The following is a 20,842-nucleotide window of genomic DNA, read 5'->3' as shown; positions in this document are numbered from 1 at the left end:
CATTCTTTGTCTCCCTTTCAGCGCTCCTTGATAAAGGGCCACCAGCCCGAAATGCATCGGAAGCGTTCCCCTCTCATTTCTATTAGTTTCCAAATCAAGATTTGATATGAATATAATATCTATGGATTAAATTTCATGACTCAAGATTAAACTTCTTCAAACCGACATCAACTCTCTTTGAATCATTGTTTGAACTTCACCGTAGTGCCTCCATTGGGGATGTATTTGCATCACGATGCTTACACTTCTTACCATTAATTAAACGTGCTTCGACGGAAACACGACCCACGAGTGCACACGAACCCATACTACCTTATCTTCATTTTTTTGAAGTCACAGTACCCTAAACCGCTGTGCCCCTCCAAACCTATATCATCTGTATTAAAAGCCACACGAAGATGTGATAAAATCAGCACAGCTGTTCGGCCCACATCCAGGAGTCATCTCAGATGTTCTGTGACTACTAGGGGGGAATTCAGTGCTGTGCCCTGCCCTGATACCCAACTATGATGGATGCAGAGAGTTTTGGACTTCGACAGAGGTTGAGGTTCCGTAATGATCGTAAGTGGTGTTTTTGACTCGCACGAATATGGTCGAGTCTGATATCTATGAACCGCAAATGACGAGTTTAGTGGGTGTACGCGGTTTCGCTGTGCTAGCCTAAACCGTTCGTTTGTTTCGTGGGTTTCTCTATCTGTACCCACGGGTTCCATCTTAGATACGGCATCCATTTTGTTTCTTGCCCTCAACTAGCCAGCGAACGGACGCTGTCCGCTTCGCGACCCTGGGATTCCCAAGACTTTTGCGGAAGACACGTTTCCTTTGAAAGTGTCTTTATGATGAGGGGATGACACTGTAAGGCAGATGGCCCCGCTCGAGGCTCATCTTGCCGTGCCGGTTCATTGTCTTAGTCGTGCATCTCATTAGGCACGTCCCTTTGATGCCTGCAGCTCGTGTTTCCCGATACCACCCCCTTTTACACCCTTTCCGATCTCCCCACTGTTTCTGTCTTCCTCTGCACCTGTTTCTGTTCCTTCTTCGATCTGTTTACTGCCAATTGGAATGTACTAATGGTGGGAAGATGGGTTTTTACAGTTGGGAACCACCAAATGTTTCCGTACTTATGTTCCGGGCCCTGAATACATGAAAGCAACCCCTTCTGGTGATTACGATGGGAACCAAGTTGTAAACCTTTGTGTATCATGTTAACCTATGGGAGAAATGTCTATAAAAGGAGCGACCTACAGTAGCAATTCGAATCAGGCTCCGTGAACCTACATGCTATGTACTTCTCGTGACTTCTGTGTTCCCTGCAGTAAATAAACCTCGAATCTTTGACGCCGAAGGAAGTGTCCCGTGTCTCTGTCATTTGTACGCCGGAACAGGTTACCCACAAAGGTTTCAGGTGTTGTCCCCTGGCACCGCTGGGTCTTAGAATAAACCCAGTCCTTCAGTTGGCGCCCAATATGGGGCTGCATCAGTGGTACCGGTCCAAGCTCGACGATCGTGAGGAACTTCGTGTGAAATCTCCGAGGGAAGGTGCACCCCGCTTCATCGATCCTGTTGTCGAAACAAGTGGCCCGACGACTTTTCCCGCGAAGATTCCCGCCTCCTGACGGCTGCGACGGACTGCTGCCCTGACTGTAGACCTGTTTTGGCGCCTGGCGTAGACCTTGGTACAGCGAGACGACTTGACGGGCCTTCCTGGTGACGCCATCGATCTTTGAGTTAAGTATTTGTGGGTCGCTCCCAGAGTCCTTAGTTGTGGGTGCTTAGTTGTTGCATGGTTCCATTGCATTTGTGGTTCTTAGTACTTGGTTCTTTGTTGTGATATTTGACGTCTGCAGTCGCCAAAAACCGAGGGTTTTTGCTCTTTGCAGGGACTTGGTAAATCCCGTAACCCTTGAAGTTTGTGAAACTCGGCTAGTGTGCAAGATGCCTGGTCGCAGTACTTTGTTTAGTTGTTTTAGACGTTGCGGTACGGATTCCCGACTGGAGGATTCGTGTCCGATACCTCCGGTTGGAACTCCAACTTATGAGCTCTATAGTAAGCACGGGTTAGGTCCGATTACCTTCAATGAATATTGGATTCGCTATACTAAAAAGGATGGTGTCCTTAGTTGGCCACCTCATGGTAGTTTCGAGACCCCGATTTTAGATAACCTTGAGGCCAAATTGTTTAAAAGAAAATCAAGGCCGGCCATGTTTGATGCCTTTCGGTTGTGGCATAAAGAAGCCAAACAAAAAGAAATCAGACTGTTCAAACGTAATCAGAGAGATGGAGTTGCTACCACGGTAAGAAAAGCAGAGCAGTTTCAGCGAGATAAGGAGGAAAAGGAAAAGGAAGTTTTCGATAGACTTCAGCGCATGTCTGTAGATAAATGTTATCCCGCTTTACCGACGGGTACGGATAAGAAAGAGGAATCAGTTGAGGACCCCGTACTATCCTATCTTTTGAAGTCACCACCTCCGTACGCACAGGGTACCACAGTTCCTGTGGTTCCTCCTGTACCTGCTCTTGTACCTGCTCCTGTACCTGTTCCTCAACCTGTTCCCGTTCTTCCGACTGTTCCTGCACCCTTGCCTACTTCTGTTCCTACTGCTCCTCCGTTTGTACTTCCTCATACTCCTGCTCCCGCTGCTGCTCCTGTTCTACTTACTTCTGCTGTTTCTTCTGTTCCCGATTCTTCTCTTGTTAGTCCCCTAAGTTATACTTCTCCATCTACCCGACGTCGTACTCCCTTAGTTGCTGCTAACTTTTTCAATTCTCTTGGACCTATTTCTGAGTCCGCTGGTTTGGACGGTCCTCAAAGACGTAGTCAGCTTCCCGGTAATAGGGAACGTGCCGCACTGTATAATATGGCGATGGCTTGGATGAAATACCCCATTAGGAATCCTCCACGTTCGGTATTGAATACGTTTTGTCAATTCAATATACCGACACAAAGATACGTTTTTGAGGAAATATGCAAGGTATTACGTGACCAAATATCGGCTGATGCATCTGACGATGTATTGACTGCTTTGACTAATCTACAGCTCCAGTTTTCGAGTGGAATGATAGCAGATTCTAATGTTCGACGTGCTGTTAAGCAGTTGTTATCTTTTCGTCCCTCTATAATGCCTCGAGCATTGTTCGTAGAAGACATTGAGGGGCCGCTAGAAGCACCTGGTCAGTATCCCATGCGTGAAGTTCCACCAGTGTGGATGCCAGGTGATGCTACTCAAGCTCCACCGATCTTGCCACATTTCCGGAGGGTGTGGATCCATCTTCCATGGAAACGATCAGAAGTTTTGCAGGTAAAGCAATCTTTGCCTGACCCTCGCAAAAATCCTGCAGGGTATTATAAAGAATTATCGCAGCTCGTAGATGCTACGATAATGAATCTTGCCGATATCGATATGCTGTTTGGCAATGTCGTACCGCAACCGGTATGGGCAAAGATTCGTCAGGAAAATCATGCAAACGAATTAGGGGTGATTGGGCTGCTCTTATAGCGGCTGATGGTTTGCAAGTTGGTGGTGCTAAACCTGAACAGTTGATTGCTAATCTCCCTCAGAGAATAATTACCCTAATGAAAACACTTATGCCAGCTATGAAGGTGAATTGGGATAAGTTGTCCGCTTGCAAACAGAAGAAGGACAAGAGTGTCTCTGATTTCTTTACGAGATTTGAGGAGGCATTCATCGATCACAGTGGTCAGGATATGGGTACCGAGGGTGGTCAGAGGTTGTTTGTGGACAAATTTGTCTCTAACTTGTTGCCTGACTTGAGCAACAAATTGAAAAATTCTGAGAGTGCGTGGGCTGTCTCTACTTCTGCTCAAATATTGGCTATGGCACAGTATTATGAGAATAGGGAGAAAGAAGAAAATGACCGCACCGATAAAAAGACGAAAGAACTCAAAACTAAAGTGTTGTTGCAGCAGGCGTATCCTCCGCATTCGAATCAGAATGATTCGCAACAGCGTAATCGATCGCAGTCTCAGTCTAATAGATCGCAATCTCGAAATGACTCCTCTTCGCAGAGATCTTCGTTGGGGTACAATCAGTGTGCCTATTGTAGAAATGAGGGTCATTTGAAATTTGATTGTCCAGTCTTACGTGATCGAAATAGTGGCAGTGCATCTAGAGAAGGTTGTAGTGGTCCGCAACAGGCATCACGTGGTAGGGGTCGGGGTGCTCAAAACGATCGTTCAGATAATTCGTCAGATTCAAACAATTGTTTTGATCAACGTGGATCATCGCAAGGAAGATCTGCGCAGTACAATGTAGATGATTATTACGTCGATCAGGGAACTGACGACGGTAATTACTAGGACAGCCATAGACAAGGAGAGGGAGTAGTATCAGTTCTGGTTGATAAGAGAGGGCCTTACGTCGCAGTTGCCACCTCGGGCGTCGTTGAGCCTTTTCTGTTGGACACTGGTGCAGCGAAAAGTTCTATCATGCGTTCAAAACTCCCTGGCGCACCTTTGTCTGGCTTAACAAATGTTTCCGTTGGATTCTCTGGCGCCCCCGTTAGCAATCCAGTTTCGCGCCCTTTGCCTCTTACCATTGGGCCTCGTGAGCTGAAAGCTCCTTTGATTTGGACCACTGGTTGTGGTGAAAATCTTTTGGGCCTGGATTTGCTAAAACATCTGTATGCGACTTTGTATTGTTCTCCTGCGGGAGTAAAGCTTACTTTGGGTGAGAGAGTTATCTCTCCAATGTACTTGTCTCTCGATAAGCTTCCACCGGAATTGAGTTCTCTTCCTGCATCTTTGTGGGCAACAGGTCCCAATGACGTGGGCCTGCTTGACATCTCCCCTTATGTTGTTCACTTGAAGTCTAACGTGCGATTGCCACGTATTCCCCAGTATCGTATCTCTCTTGACGGTGAACGAGCATTGTTAGCGATCATCTATGACTTGATCGAGAAAGATGTCATTGAGGAGACTCGGGGAAACGTGTGCAACAGCCCTGCACTGCCCATTTTGAAACGTACCGACCCTTCGAAACCACCTGTTTATCGTTTTGTTATCGATTTACGGGAGGTGAATAAAATCGTGATTCCTCAGTTCCCTGTGGTGCCTGACATTACGGCTCTACTGACTCTGATTCCAGCTTCTGCATCTTGGTTTTCAGTGATCGATCTGAAGAATGCGTTCTTCAGCATTCCGATTGCTGAAGAGAGTAGAGACCTTTTCGGTTTCTCTCTTGGAGGCCGCAGTTTCCGGTTTAAACGTGCTCCTCAGGGCTACTGTGAGAGTCCATCGATATACAGTCAAGCCTTGAAGGGCCAACTCGATGCATTTGTGTTGCCGGTTGGTGCAGCCTTGATCCAATACGTCGACGACCTATTGGTGGCCGCAGACACTCAGGACATTTGCAAAATTGCTACAGTGTCATTGTTGCAACATCTCTGTGACTTACATCACAAGGTGTCACCTTCTAAACTACAATATTGTTGTCAAGAAGTAACCTATCTAGGTCACTTATTGTCAAAGGAGGGAAGAAGGTTGACCCCGGAGAGAATTGCAGTGATTGCGCGAATGACTGTGCCAACGACTCAGAGAGATGTGCGTGCCTTCCTAGGTATCACGTCATACTGCAGGCAGTGGATTCCAAATTTTTCATTGCTAGCGAAACCATTGGTAGCTCTTACGTGCAAGGATGTTCCAACTCCTTTACCATGGACGGAAGAATGTCAGAAAAGTTTTTCTGAATTGCGTGACGCGTTGTGTTCGGCTCCTGTGTTAGGTACCCCTGACTACAGCAAGCCGTTTACATTATACGTTCACGAGAGGGAAGGTTGTGCGTTGAGTGTCTTGACGCAACCTTTTGGTGGTAAGCAGCGTCCATGTGCATATTTTTCCTCGACCTTGGACCCGGTAGCTAGAGCATTGCCGAGTTGTTTGAGAGCAACAGCGGCAGCTGCGGTGTCCATCCGACAATCTGCAGGATTGGTCATGGATAATATGCTTACGGTGATGGTTCCGCATGCAGTTGACACTCTTTTGAATCGTACAAAAACCCAACACTTGACGAGTGCGAGGTTGTCTGGGTATGAGTTGACGCTGTTGGCAAGTCATATTCAGATAAAACGTTGTAATGTCCTGAACCCGGCGACTTTATTGCCAATTAGTATGGAATCAGATGAAGTAGCACCTCATGATTGCTACTTACGGACTGAGGAGGAAACAAAAGGTCGTGTGGACCTTAAAAACACTCCTTTGGAAGATCCCGATGGGACCTTGTATGTGGATGGTTCGTGTTTTAAACTGCCGAATGGTGATGTGACGACTGCGTATGCCGTGGTAACTTTGAATACTGTTGTGGAGACTGCGAGATTGAATCAGAATTCTGCCCAAGCTGCAGAGCTGATCGCTTTGACTAGAGCGTGTGTGTTGTCGAAAGGAAAACGGGTGAATGTGTTTACCGACAGCCAATATGCTTTTGGCGTCGCCCATAGTTTTGGACGATTGTGGAGAGAGAGAGGTTTTATGACGTCGCATGGCACTAAGATTCAGCATGGACAGCTTGTGAATGATCTTTTGGACGCACTTACATTCCCTAAGCAGGTAGCGATTGTTAAATGTAGTGCGCATCGTAAGGTGACAGATGATGTTGGTCGTGGTAATGCGTTTGCGGATGAGACTGCTAAGGAGACTGCCCGGAACCTTAGCACTAGAATGTATGTGACGAGTTCGGTTAGGTGGCCTACAGAGACTGGTATGTGTGAGGATACTATCGAGAGTGTGAAAGCGATACAGAATGAGGCCACTGAGACTGAAAAGACGAAGTGGAAAGAGAGTACGGGAAAGTTGGATGCAAATGGTTGTTGGGTTGATTTGTCGGAGCATAAGAGATGGATGTTGCCAGATGCGTATGTGCTAGCTGTTGTGACGATGGCACACGGGTTAGCGCATATTAGTGCGAAAGGTATCTGTAAGTTGTTGTCCCCTGTGTGGAAGAATGACGGTATTACTAAGAGTGCTGAGAGATTGGTCAAGAATTGCATGATATGTATGATGTACAATCCTGGTAAGGGAACCCCTACACCTCCTGGCCATTTTGCTCCCCCTTCATGTCCCTTTGAGGTCATCCAGCTAGACTTCATCCATATGGAGCGATGCAATAACCTGAAGTACGTTTTAGTGGTGGTTTGCGCATTCTCCCGATGGATTGAAGCCTACCCTCTCAAAGACAATACTGCTCTGTCCACTGCGAAAATCCTACTGAATGAATACTTTCCTCGGTATGGAATGCCACGGATTGTATGGTCTGATAACGGAAGTGAGTTTGTGGGGAGTGTGATGAAGAATGTGTGTAAGGGCCTTGGAATTACTCAAAAATTCCACAGCGCCAATCATCCCCAGTCAGCAGGTTTAGTTGAAGGGTATAATGGCACCCTTAAACTAAAACTAGCGAAGATTCAGGCTACGACTGGTCTTTCGTGGCCTGACGCTTTGCCTCTAGCTCTGTTGTCACCAAGGGCGACTGTACACTCCCGAGTAGGGCTCAGTCCCTATGAAATAGTGTTCGGCCATCCTGCGAATGTTTGGGGGGTCCCTAGACCGAGTGTGTTTTCTGATCTTGAATACCCAATGTTGATCGATTATCTTCATGATCTGACTGCTAAACTGAGGTTAATTCACCAACAGGTCTTTGAAGCACTGCCGACGCAGACGGAGGGTCCAGGCCACCAGCTCCAGCCCAGAGACTGGGTGGTGACGCGGAATTTTGGACGCAAAATAAATCTTGAGCCCCGCTTTACTGGACCCTACCAAGTTCTTCTCGCCACAAGGACTGCTGTCCGTTTGGAAGGTCAAAAGCACTGGGTGCATGCTACCCATACTAAAAAGGTACCTATACCTTTACCAGCGGACTCGTGGGTGAGGAAGGGCATTGCCTCGTCTGAAACTGAATCATTGCAGACCTTTGTACCTTTTAGAGACGCTCAGCTTGTTGGAGAATCCTCAGTGCAGCAGAACGACATTGTTGAACATTTGCCATCACAAGATTCAAGATCTGAACAATTGACTGATCAACAGAACTCTGTTCCCTCATCGGATCCATTGTTTGACGAACAGACACGTCCTGGGAGAAGCCGCTACTTTTTGCGATCTAATACCAAGGACAAATAAAAGTTTTTGTTTCTGTCCCTCGACATCTACGTTACCTCCTTCGTCACGATCAGTCTAAACACACGTACAACTGTGATTTTTGTAAATATTGAGTTTTTTTCCATACATGTGTTTTTGCTTCCACAGCTGAGAGACTTTGTACATATTTGTGAATTAGGATACCTTGCATCCAGGTGAGCCGTAGGGCCGCGCGTGTACTTCCTTCTGGTTAGTAGGTCTAGACACTAGGTCAAAGACCGTCGGTTCCTGGGAACTCCTGGGGATTGACTACTGCTACACAGAACAAAGTGCGTCAAGAAACGTTGCGGACGGTTTTAGAGGATGGCGTTTTCAAAGCTGATGGACTTGGAAAAAGCTCAGGCGCAAAGATTCAAACTGCAACAGATTACTCGTACAAAATGCTTTATGCTTCAGGTGTTCCTTTTGTTTCTAATTGTTTCTTCGTTATTGGCGGGTGGGGTGTATTATATGATACAGTACTTCCTACCTTCTGCCATACCTACTCCTACTTCTGAACCTAAAACTATCTCCACTGTGTCCCCTCATTCCTTCCATATCCTACCCCAACACGAACAGGCTAGACGTGCGGAATTCAGAAATAATTCTTTCATTCAGCTCCTTCATCAGCATCAGTTGGTGGTTAATACTACTAATGTTGGGTGTGTGGGTTAATGCCACATACCACGGATAAAGGAATTCCATATCTGGTCCTTCCTTATAGTTCCCAGGGTTCAGCTCGAGCATTACAAACAATGTTTCGCAGTGCACTAGATTCCTACCCCAATCGAGAGCCACGTCCTCCGCACTTTGGTCCCGGTCCGTACCACAAGCCTTTGGCCATAGCGATCGCTGATTTAGATAGGGATATCTATGAGCCGTCGCTCATTCACGAGGAGGAGGTGCGAGCCTATAGGGATCTGAGTGAGGCTGAGTATAGTGCGCTCGTGGGTGAAAGACAGCTTAAAAGCTCGTCTCCAATATGGATCGTACCCCACCTTGGTAATTTCTGTCTAAAAGGTCGTGGCCGAAGCCCGAGAGCTCATCTTGGAGAGAGTGCTTGCTCAGAGACGTATGTCCTGCCGATGCTCTCTTCCCCTGTGTTTCTGACTGCCAAGGGTACGTACTTTGTCTGTCATGATCATGCGTATACGTGGTTGCCCTCCGACTTTGCGGGCATATGTTATTTTGCAAATTTGTTGCCTTCGACGTTTATCGTTGATGCAGACTACCACAAGACTAGAGTTGTGAGGGGCGTGATTAGCGAAGAGGACACTGCCGGTCAAGAGGCAGGAGACTTTTTCAAGGGTTTCTTTCCGTTTTGGGGGCCTATGGTTAATAGTAGGAACCTGAGACAGTTGACTCGAGTAGTGGAATCGACGGCTAATATCACTGCCAGTGCCCTTGGTAATATCACTGCAGAACTTCAGGCGGACAGGCTTATGACGCTACAAAACCGTATGGTTTTAGACGTTGTTTTAGCAGATCGAGGTGGAGTATGTAAAGTGATCCATTCGAGCTGCTGTATTTTCATTCCAGATAACGCTCCGACTGTCTATCAAGCCATCTCAAAGTTGCATAAGATCTCTGAGTCCATACACGTGGACGTAGGGGATTGGACGCTACTTGGGTGGTTTTGGGGCCTAATGTCGACTTGGGGTTGGAAAATTCTGATGATCATCGGAGTGGTTGTAGCATTTCTGTTCACGTGTTGCCTTTGTGTGCAGTGTGGTCCTGACTTATGTGGCCTCTGTGCTACAACGTGTATGAGACAACCGCCTGTTACCAAAGGAGCTCAGATGGATAGAATTATGCTGCAGCAACATCTAGATGGTCTGATGAATATCGAATATGATTCCGACTAGTGCTTGCCTACATGAGGGCAAAAGGAGCGTCTGAGGTTCCGTAACGATCGTAAGTGGTGTTTTTGACTCGCACGAATATGGTCGAGTCTGATATCTATGAACCGCAAATGACGAGTTTAGTGGGTGTACGCGGTTTCGCTGTGCTAGCCTAAACCGTTTGTTTGTTTCGTGGGTTTCTCTATCTGTACCCACGGGTTCCATCTTAGATACGGCATCCATTTTGTTTCTTGCCCTCAAGTAGCCAGCGAACGGACGCTGTCCGCTTCGCGACCCTGGGATTCCCAAGACTTTTGCGGAAGACACGTTTCCTTTGAAAGTGTCTTTATGATGAGGGGATGACACTGTAAGGCAGATGGCCCCGCTCGAGGCTCATCTTGCCGTGCCGGTTCATTGTCTTAGTCGTGCATCTCATTAGGCACGTCCCTTTGATGCCTGCAGCTCGTGTTTCCCGATACCACCCCCTTTTACACCCTTTCCGATCTCCCCACTGTTTCTGTCTTCCTCTGCACCTGTTTCTGTTCCTTCTTCGATCTGTTTACTGCCAATTGGAATGTACTAATGGTGGGAAGATGGGTTTTTACAGTTGGGACCCACCAAATGTTTCCGTACTTATGTCCGGGCCCTGAATACATGAAAGCAACCCCTTCTGGTGATTACGATGGGAACCAAGTTGTAAACCTTTGTGTATCATGTTAACCTATGAGAGAAATGTGTATAAAAGGAGCGACCTACAGTAGCAATTCGAATCAGGCTCCGTGAACCTACATGCTATGTACTTCTCGTGACTTCTGTGTTCCCTGCAGTAAATAAACCTCGAATCTTTGACGCCGAAGGAAGTGTCCCGTGTCTCTGTCATTTGTACGCCGGAACAGGTTACCCACGAAGGTTTCAGGTGTTGTCCCCTGGCACCGCTGGGTCTTAGAATAAACCCAGTCCTTCAGTGTGGTAACCTGTGAGTTTATGTGCTTCTCCCAAATCTTGGAGAAGAGGGGCAGTATTGAAACTGGTCTAAAATTAGCCCAATTGGTGGGGTCGAAGTAAGGCTTTTTTATAAGCTTGTGGGGTCAGTCCCTGCCATACTGAGGAATTGAGCAGTTCAACCACCATTTGAAGAAGATCTGGGTCCTAGAGAGTGAGTTTTGATTGAGGGAATCACTACGGTAATCCTAGTGTCCTCCCACATCTCACACTAAAATCCAGTTTGGGGCAGAAGCAGTACCTACAATAAACCCAGACGCAAATGTCTGCTAGAACAAAGCAGGGTTTTCCAACAACCAGACAGTAAATTACACAAGAACAGAATTAGGATACTGTTCCCCGCCCTTTCGTGTGCACCCACAGTGTTATATGTAAACTTAGCAGACCTATGAGGCAGGATTTGACATTCAGGCAGGATTTGACACTAATGTCAAAAAAGATGCTCCTAGCCCCACTTTCCATATTCTGTCAGGCTTAGAGGGGTCATCTCTCCCATTTAAGTCAGCCTATTACTTGCTCCTTTGAGGCACTTCAAATCTTTTCCACACCTATTTAAATGCTAAATTCTTTGTGGCCGAAGTGGGAGAGCAAATGTAAATTTGGCTTCTAGGAACTTCACCCCCAGCTATGCCACTGATTGCAGAGCCTGTCAGAAAACCAAGCTTTAGGTCCCAACCAAGGTCAGAGTAGTGCTACAATTCCATTGCCAGAGTGGCACATCTAAATACTCCACTCTGACATCCTCTTTGGGAACAGTTTAACAGAGCAGCGGCTCTGCTGCTGCATACAGGCCAACATTTTTTAGCAAGTTAGTGGGAGATTTTAAAAAGAAATCGGGGGAATGTATTTTGTCCATTCACTTATATTGAAGCAGAGCTAATGCTAGGAGGGAGACACATAAAATAAAGCAATTTTTGGCATTGCCTAAATGGGGCCTGTTGGCACGCATGTCTGCTAACACTGCACCTCGTCTCATGGCTTTATGCGTATCTGTGCCAACCTTTGTGAGAGGTTCTGGAAATCAATGAAAGAAAATAAATAAGTCCCATAACTCACTACTGGTGATTACAGGCCCATCTAAACCACCAATGTCTGGAAAATCAAAGCCATTTTCCATACGTCCAACCCTGTTTTCATGACCTCACTCACTGGTAAATTTAACCTCAGGGCTTTAAGTGGGTCAGGTACAGCCGGCGCTGTCAGAAAAAGAGGTCCTGAGATGGGTCCCTATTGGGCTCTCCATTTCTGCACTTACCCTCAAAGTGAGAAAAACAAATCTTAACTCTACACCCAAGTCACCCATCACTGCCTTTGGTGTAACTTCAAAGAGACTCATTTTAGTTCTTTCAGTCTCATCAGTTCAGAACTGAATCATTCAATATGCTACCCAACAAAGCGACAATTGTTGCTTATTTATCTTATGCAACTAACAACCATTGACAATAGTCCAGGCTTGTTGTTGGTGTAATGTCACTTGTATTATATATGCCGTGTAGACAGCATATTGGAAAGGAAAGGAGGAATGATATGTCACGCAGAAGGGGCTGAGATGAGCTTTCTTTGTCCCTCTTTCTGCGCTCGCCACAGACACACCTCAGGTAGGACGTGGACAAACTCTGCCCTGGGAGGCGGCGGAGGCGAGCACCCTCAAGATGGCGCCTCAAAAGTGAACAACGGCCCTGGACTGTGCCGTGAGGCCTGAGACCTGCGAAGACACTGTGGCCGAGTTCAGAGGGGCTGCGGGGGAAGAAGAGAGGCCGGCGCGGTGACCTTGGGGATATAGCTAGCGCACCCTGGACAGTAAGGAGTTAGTAGACGGATTGAGGCCTGGACCCGGAGATCTGAGGGCGGTGAACTTATCCAGTTTCCATGATCATTACTTAGTGGGGCCCAGTTTGGAAAACGCAAGCTTTGCCACAGTCTGTTAACGTTTTAGTGAATTAGAGACTCAAGTGTGCCGCCGTGAGCTAGCGATGAACTGCCTGACCATAGTGCCTGACCCTGACGTGGCGGCTGTGTTCTGACTCTCAGCCATTAAAACATTATGTATAATAGCTTTGTGTTTAACAGGTTGGCAACACTTGGGTATAATTCACTGATTTAAAAAGTGGCCAATTTTGCTCAGTCTTTGCCTGTAACCCTTACACTCCTTACCTCTTTTTCAAGCACGTTTTTTCCAGGTACGGTACAGGATTGTGCCCTACTGTTATTGTTTTTCAATTTTGTGAATTACTACAAAATAAACACCTGTGTCCGGCTGGATACAGAAGAAAATATAGATTCCTATTATGGCCTATATTCTATTCTTTGCATGATAATTTAAATGCTAAGGACCACTGTTTCCTATTTAAAGATTGATACCCACGGTCCTAAGCAAACTGACTGGGTTCCCTGGTTCCATTAAAAATACTGACTCTAAGCGTGCGGAGAACGAGTCCAAGGAAAGTGCCCTGGGTATTACGCCTGCCCTTCAGCATGCTGCTTGCCCGCACCACCATACGGCCTCTACTTCTATTGACATCTCCAACTCAGTGATTCCTCCAGACCCAGGACCACCACCCTTGAGTGCAACACTACCTGAACACCTGGCTGAACAATGGCAAGAATTTCCTGCTCTGTAAATATGCAATATATAATTGTCCAAGCCTAATCGCTGTTAAAATGTAACGCTGAGTGAATTTTCAATTTGTACATATATAATGTAACCACTAGTATATGTAGTAGACCTTTGTACTTACTACCCATCCTATGTGATTTTTGAGTTTATATGCTTGTATCTCTTCCTTCCGTGACTTTACAACTTGTACATTTGCAATTTTTTCGGTTGGTATCTCTTATGTAACTCATGTAATCCAAAGTCCTTATGTAACGCAACTGATTCTTTTGTAAGCGCTCTGACACCTTCAGGTAATGTTTACGCTATATAAAATTGCATTAAATAAATAAATAAATATATCTGGATGCTATGACAGAAGCAGTAAAACACTAGTGGGTAGCCCACTATGCAAAGCACTGATTTTCAATTGAAGTGTTTTTAAACTACAGCCTTAATTACATCGACCACGCCACTTTAACGCCTTAAACCGCCGCGATTTTTCCGCCGCAGGGTGGGCGTTCTAAAGGGTGGGTGGGCTCCGTCGGCCATTGGCCGACGGCAGCACTAGCCAGGCAGCACGGAACAGGTTAAGAGTCCCCCCACCCAACCCAGTTTTTTCACTCCACCCAACCCAGTTTTTTCACTCCACCTAAAGCCCTGTCTAACCTGGTACTCTCGGAGTTCGCCTGCTGTCAGGTACCTGCTCGTCTTCACGTCCTCTACTCTCGATGAGATCGCCTGCCCCATATTATGTACGGTATCTGCGTTCCCTTCGTTTGAAAGGTGATTTATAACACACTTGGCAAACACGACGTCGTCTAGCCTTAAAAACATAAACATGGCGGCCAAATACAGTGAGCGTCACGCGGCTTTGATCCAGAAAGAGGCTCGCAACGCACGTAGACGCTAGAGGGCGAAGAACGTCAGTTTCGGAGCCGTCAGAAGTCCGTCCTGCCGTTGCTATGGTTATCAACGCTTGCCTGACTCCGGAATGAGTGCAGGGGACGGAGCGGGCTGGAGCTCTCCTCGAGTTCTGTTAATCCCGGTGTGCGGGACTCCCGGCGGGCGGCTTGAGACTTCTGCAGCCGGCCCTGCCAGAGGCCGCTTCGGGAACTGCTTCTTGGCGTGAAAACTGCCAGTAGCTTCCCGGGCTAAAGCATGGTCCACGAAGAATCCTAAAAATCCCCAGATTTAAGGTGGGATGGCCTTTGCTGCATTTCCGTTGTAAACAATGCTGCACAATGTCTCTTTCGTGAGAAAATGTAAGAAAGTTAACTAAGCAGGAAGTTCGTTAATCATTGTAAATTTGTTATATTTATTTATATATTTTTATTTTTTTTGTACATTCCTTTCTTGCTGGTTTTATATTGTTTTCCTTTTGCCTGCTGTGTTTTGATTCTGTGCCCTGCTATTTTTGTACGTTACATTTCTGTCATGTAACGTAACTCGTTCTATTGTACAGTGCTCTGACACCTTCGGGTAAAGTCCGCTCTTTATAAAAATGCATAAAATAAATAGGCTAAGATCCTGTTTTCTCTAATCCTTTGCATTCTAGTAAGAATGCTTTGGAAGCCTGACGTCTGGCTGTGACTCAGCTTGAGGTCCTGAGAGAACCTCGAGCCCATAACGAGCCGAGCCTTCACGTGACTTCCCCTGCCAACCTAACTTTAGCCAGAATGTGGCATTCCGGCAAAAGCTGCCTATTTTGGAATTGGGGAACCAGGTGCGAGTCTCGATGTCAGCTCTCCATATTATGATTCTTGGCAAATCAGTTAGCCTCCCCGTGCCTTTCAAAAATTAACGTGATCTGGTGTAATATAACTGACTTTCACATAAAGTTCTCCAATACCTTTAGGATTGAGTTGGTGCTGCATAAAAACTGCAAACGAATGCAGAAAAAGTTAAAAGAAAGCGTTTACATGAAACGGAAATGCCACTATGTAGCTGATTCGTACAAAGTGAAACCAGAAAACCTAGATGAATGTGTGATTTTAGGCAACTATTCAGTGATACTCTTCCTTTTGTTCTTATTTCGCCTAATAAAGCACTTTCAAATATGTGCGTTCAGAATACTAGTTAAGGTACAACACTTTTCAGATCAAGAGCTATACAGCAAATTGGGGAACACAGGGAGACCACTGCTGCACTCTATTCACTTTAGGGGCTACCGAAAATACAGGACATATCCTGTTCTTCTGTCCAGCATATGCCCGGGCAAGGAAGAAATGCAACTCACTGGGATTTAGGAAGCACCAACATTCATTGAGGGTGCTGACAGCACTGTACCATACGTAATATTTGCCTTACCCCGATATTTGTTTGTAGTTGGATTTTTAGGAAATAAAATGGGGCTAAAGCTGTGATGTTGCAATGAACAACGTACTTATAACTGGGAAAGCACTTTGAATTGCATAAAACAATCAGTTATTTTAATAATACTATAAAAGTTTTAGCTGATTTAAAAAATGTATACACAGGGGGATGCACTGGAATGCTTAGTGACCAGTTTATATTGTTTTATCCTGAGATCGATGCTCATTTTACCGAGAATATTTTATATATATATTGCTTGATGCATTTTAGATCATGTGGTAGTTGTTATCTCCGTGCACTCCTTTTATTAGGAATTGATTTTATATAAACAGTTTTGTTTGGCGCAATCCTTGTCGCACTGTGCCTTGCAGCGCCTTGAATTGATAAGAGAGAATATGATGGAAAGATCACGAAGGTTGCGCTCATTCAACATGAAACTACAGGGTTTCTTCACTTATTTAAGTGTCTTCCAAGTAGAGATTCAAACATTGGTTTAAGTCATCCACTTATTTTATTCATTTCAAATTGATGTCATTATCAACTCTTTTTACAGATTCATTGTAATCGTGAGAAATTCATTTACATTACTTCATGCCCAATGCATTTCGGGTTAAGCAGAGCAACCCTTCGTCAGGGGCCTGTGAATAGAAACATACAGGACCTTAACATTCAGAAAAGCAAACCAAGTATTCATATAATCACAAAGTAAAAATACTTAATGTAATGTATAACATGTGCCATTAAAAACCAGCATAACGGACATGAGTTAAACTAAACATATCATTGTTGTGTGGAAACGATAATGGTAACTGGTAAAAAGGTATGGTGCACGAGTGGGAAACTAAATCAAGCTAACGGTATAGAGCAAATTATCAATCGACATCTGGTCTTTAATCAAAGACGAACCTGATTTACAAAATCTGTACAGTCACCAAATAACTTTTGCCTATAAGAGATCAAGAAATCTGAAGGAGTTTCTCACTATCAAAAAAGAGATCAAAACACAACATAAAGGAATGTCTAAATGCTTAAATTGCATACACTGCAATAATGTCATAACAGGAAAAACTTTCATGCATCCTACAAAAGGCTACAAAATTGACTTACAGTACACTGGAACTTGTGACTCTAAAAATCTGATTTATGCCATCAAATGCCCATGTGGCAAAATATACGTTGGTCAAACTGAAAGGAAGATTAAAATAAGAATGTCTGAGCATAAAAGTAACACCCGGACTAAAAACATGAAATCTGCTGTGGCCACACATTGGCTAGAATCCAACCATCAAATAGCTCAATTGAAATTTACCATTCTGGTGATACTCCCACAGCGCTGCGACATGGACCCCGTTAAACAGCGCTTACAGGCTGAATTTTTTTGGATCAAGAAATTAAATACTCTTCAACCGACAGGGATTAATGACAGAATTGAATTTTCATGCTTTCTTTGATATCGTTGCTCATCATTGGATCTTGAGGCCCTTTTCTGCCCTCACTTAATTCTATCATTTAGCTGAATGAATGTACACCCAATTCAGGTTCCATCATTTTTTTTTCTTCATTTATGAGTAGTATTGCCTGTATTCTTTATCACATGTTGTCTATATGTATTCATTATATTTTCGTTTTTTACATGTTTCCCTCACATTCAGTTAATTCACTCATTCCCCTCTATTGTTGCAGACTCTTTTATCAGGTTACCTCATCCCCACACTTGCCTTCCATGTTATTTGTCCTCCCATTTGTATTCCTTGACAACAACGTGTTCGTACCCTGTCATTTGACTGCATACTCTACGGCACTGTTTACTTTTTGGTTCATCACCAACGTGACCTGAAACCATCCTATCAGCATGCAGTTCACATTGCTTTTCAGTCCGTATGGTCTCCATACCGCTACTTAATTCCTTTACTTTTTCTTTTCCACGTCGATTTATATATGTAGACCACAAACCACCCTTTATTCTTTTTGAATTAGCGTATTCGAATTTCTTCCAAATCCGTATACTTTTTCATTGCGTCATCACGTGACCAGACAACTGCACAATAAGTAGCCTCGTGATTGGCTCTCATTGTACTCGATCGGTTCCGAGCCAGGAACGCCGTGAGAATCCCGCGTTACTTCTTCAAGTAAGTTTGATATCCCGCTTCTTGACCCCGGTTTCCTTTCCCTCACCAGTCTTTGTTCCACACCTTTTGCATCAGCTTACTCAGCCCCTGTATGTTTCTTTCCGTATTTAGGAGTCTGCTCTATTCCGTTAGCTTGATTTAGTTTCCCACTCGTGCACCATACCTTTTTACCAGTTACCATTATCGTTTCCACACAACAATGATATGTTTAGTTTAACTCATGTCCGTTATGCTGGTTTTTCATTGACACATGTTATACATTACATTAAGTATTTTTACTTTGTGATTATATGAATACTTGGTTTGCTTTTCTGAATGTTAAGGTCCTGTATGTTTCTATTCACAGGCCACTAACAAAGGGTTTCTCCGCTTAACCCGAAATGCATTGGGCATGAAGTAATGTAAATTAATTTCTCATGATTACAATGAATCTGTAAAAAGAGTCAATAATGACATCAATTTGAAATGAATAAAATAATCGGATGCCTTAAACCAATGTTTGAATCTCTACTTGGAAGACACTTAAATAAGTGAAGAAACCCTGTAGTTTCATGTTGAATGAGCGCAACCTTCGTGATCTTTCCATCACATTCTCTCTTAGCATTTTAGATCGTATCATGCGGGTATTCAACACATGTATATAACTATCAAGTATAGGAAATTGAATATCTTGTGAATATTTTGTATTGCTATGAAACTTTTAGGGCCTATGGCCGAAATAAAGGTTTTCAAGAGATAATAGTTATACAAAAGCTATTGTGTTTGATTTAATAGGCTGTAATTTTGCTCTATAATATTCAGGGCAAGGGCTTTAAGTGGGTCGGGTCTCACAGGTGCTGAGCACCAGCAGTCTTTTAAAAGGGGTCTCGAAACAGGTCTCAATCAGGCTCTGTTTGGCCTGGCAAAGGCGGTCTGTTTTTTTAGGGGTCCCTAGACACGGAATCTGTGCATTCTTTCTTGCCCGGAACTCACCTGCCTCCACGAATTGGTCCATGGGACTGCAACGGTGTTCTTGCTGCGCTAGCTGCACCGCACCTTCGGCATTCAGGATGCAGGCATTGGGGGACTCCTAATCCCAGCATTCCCCTTGGGCGCCCACTAACAGTGTAACCAACCAAGCTCCAGGAGGCGCTTAAAAACGATCCAGGGCTCCAGCAGCACGGGTCCCTAGACACAAAATCTGTGCATTCTTTCTTGCCTGGAACTCACCTGCCTCAACGAATCAGTCCACGGGACTGCAACGGTGTTCTTGCTGCGCTAGCTGCCCGCACCTTCGGCATCCAGGACGCGGGCATTGGGGGACTACTAATCCCAAAACTTCCATTGGGTGCCCACTAACAGCGTCACCATCAAGCGCCAGGAGGTGCTTAAAAATGCTCCAGGGCTACCGCAGCGCGGGTCCCTAGACACGGAATATGTGCATTCTTTCTTGCCCGGAACTCACCTGCCTGTACGAATCAGTCCACGGGACTGCAACGGTGTTCCTGCTGCGCTAGCTGCCCCGCACCATCGGCATCTAGGACGCGGGCATTGGGGGGCTACTAATCCCAGCACTTCCTTGGGGCGCCCACTAACAGAGTCACCATCAAGCACCAGGAGGCGCTTAAAAACGCTCCAGGGCTACCGCAGTGCGGGACGCGCGCAGGCGAAGCCTGGGCCCATCCGCACCCGTCGAAGCCAGGAGGAGGCTGGGCCACCCCTCTTTCTTCGGTTGCCAAGTATCCTCAAGGACTTGGTCAGTGGACTTCGTATTTTAAACACTGCCCGTAAGACATTTACTTTGAGTATTGTATCACATTGATAACTATCAGTCATGAGCAAGGGTAAACGTAAGGGGGTAGGGGGTCCAGGGGTTGTAACATTAGATGCATTTCTTATGCGGGCTGAGTCTGTTCTAATCCACGAAATCGAGCTCACCCAAAGGAGACTCTCTCTGGATCCCCGTTGAGCCTCCACCGAAATAACCCTAGTAGGCCCTTGATTTATCTCGGATCCACCTACTGATTGTATGTTGCAAGTAGTCCCAACGTCCCCAGTACCTATAGCCAACGATACATCCAACCCAGTTAGTGTCCCTACCCCCATTCTTTCCCCACTGATAAAGATCCGCACATGACAGCAAAGATCAGCGCAGTCAAAGGTAAGGGAGGGTGTCAACATAGCAAAGAAAAACTGGTGCACTGCCCCTATCGACACTTCAGGCCAGAAAAGTGGCTAAAACAAAAGGGGCGGCCCGCGGTAACAAAGGCTGCTCTTCTGTGGCCGTAGACACAAGTACCTCCAGTCCACCAGACAAGAGTGCACAGGTCCAATCCCGACGGGTGTCTAGTGATTTTGAAGACCGCATCCTAGCCAAATTTGAAGAAAAACTCACAGCAATGCTTGACCCTTTAATAACCAAACTGTCAAGCATTGACACAAGATTGAATAAAATTGAGCAACACCTTTTTCTTCCAACACCAACCCCATGTAGTTGAACCCTTAGTGGCGCTAACGAATCTGCATTGGTAACAGTGCACTCAACACAATTGCCCACTACCGGTGTTGGTGTTAGTACAAACACTGATGCGCATGCTTCCTCTGCAAATCCCCGCATAACCCTTGACACTGCAGCAAAGGCTGGCCCTATGGGGAACTAACTGGGGGTAAAGAAAGAGGGGCGCTCCGGGGTGGTATGGAGAGCCCTTGTGATTCCCTTAATTTACCACCAGAAGCTACACCATACACTGTTATACTCACCAACGTGCCTCCCTTACAATCAGACACCAGGGAGCACTGGTTATCACTCAGGAATAAGGCCCTCGACTTGTTAAACAACATAACAGGGCTGGGTAG

The 20,842-nt window shown here is 45.5% G+C and overlaps 2 protein-coding genes across 3 annotated transcripts in view; one reads left to right on the top strand and one right to left on the bottom strand.

Annotated features, from left to right (window-relative positions):
• LOC147709511 (calcium and integrin-binding family member 2-like) overlaps positions 1-14,312 on the bottom strand; it is a 91,584-nt gene extending 77,272 nt beyond the window's left edge. Inside the window, exon 1 of the mRNA XM_086926015.1 lies at positions 14,232-14,312. Coding sequence (XP_086782141.1) covers positions 14,232-14,312 — 81 coding nt within the window. The remainder of the gene's footprint in view (positions 1-14,231) is intronic.
• A 164-nt stretch (positions 14,313-14,476) lies between these two features.
• The window catches only part of LOC147709510 (uncharacterized), a 124,634-nt gene continuing 118,268 nt past the window's right edge, over positions 14,477-20,842 (top strand). The window contains exon 1 of one of the 2 annotated variants that reach the window (XM_086925504.1): positions 14,477-14,761. The gene's annotated coding sequence lies outside the window, so the exon portion shown is untranslated. Of the gene's footprint in view, positions 14,828-20,842 lie in introns of both variants that reach the window. The other variant, XM_086925505.1, reaches the window with a different exon arrangement.

This window comes from Lissotriton vulgaris, chromosome 6 (genome assembly GCF_964263255.1).
Source record: "Lissotriton vulgaris chromosome 6, aLisVul1.2, whole genome shotgun sequence".
Taxonomy (NCBI): Eukaryota; Metazoa; Chordata; class Amphibia; order Caudata; family Salamandridae; genus Lissotriton; species Lissotriton vulgaris.
The sequence above is the reverse complement of the archived record's forward strand: the minus strand, read 5'-3'. Positions and strand labels throughout refer to the sequence as shown.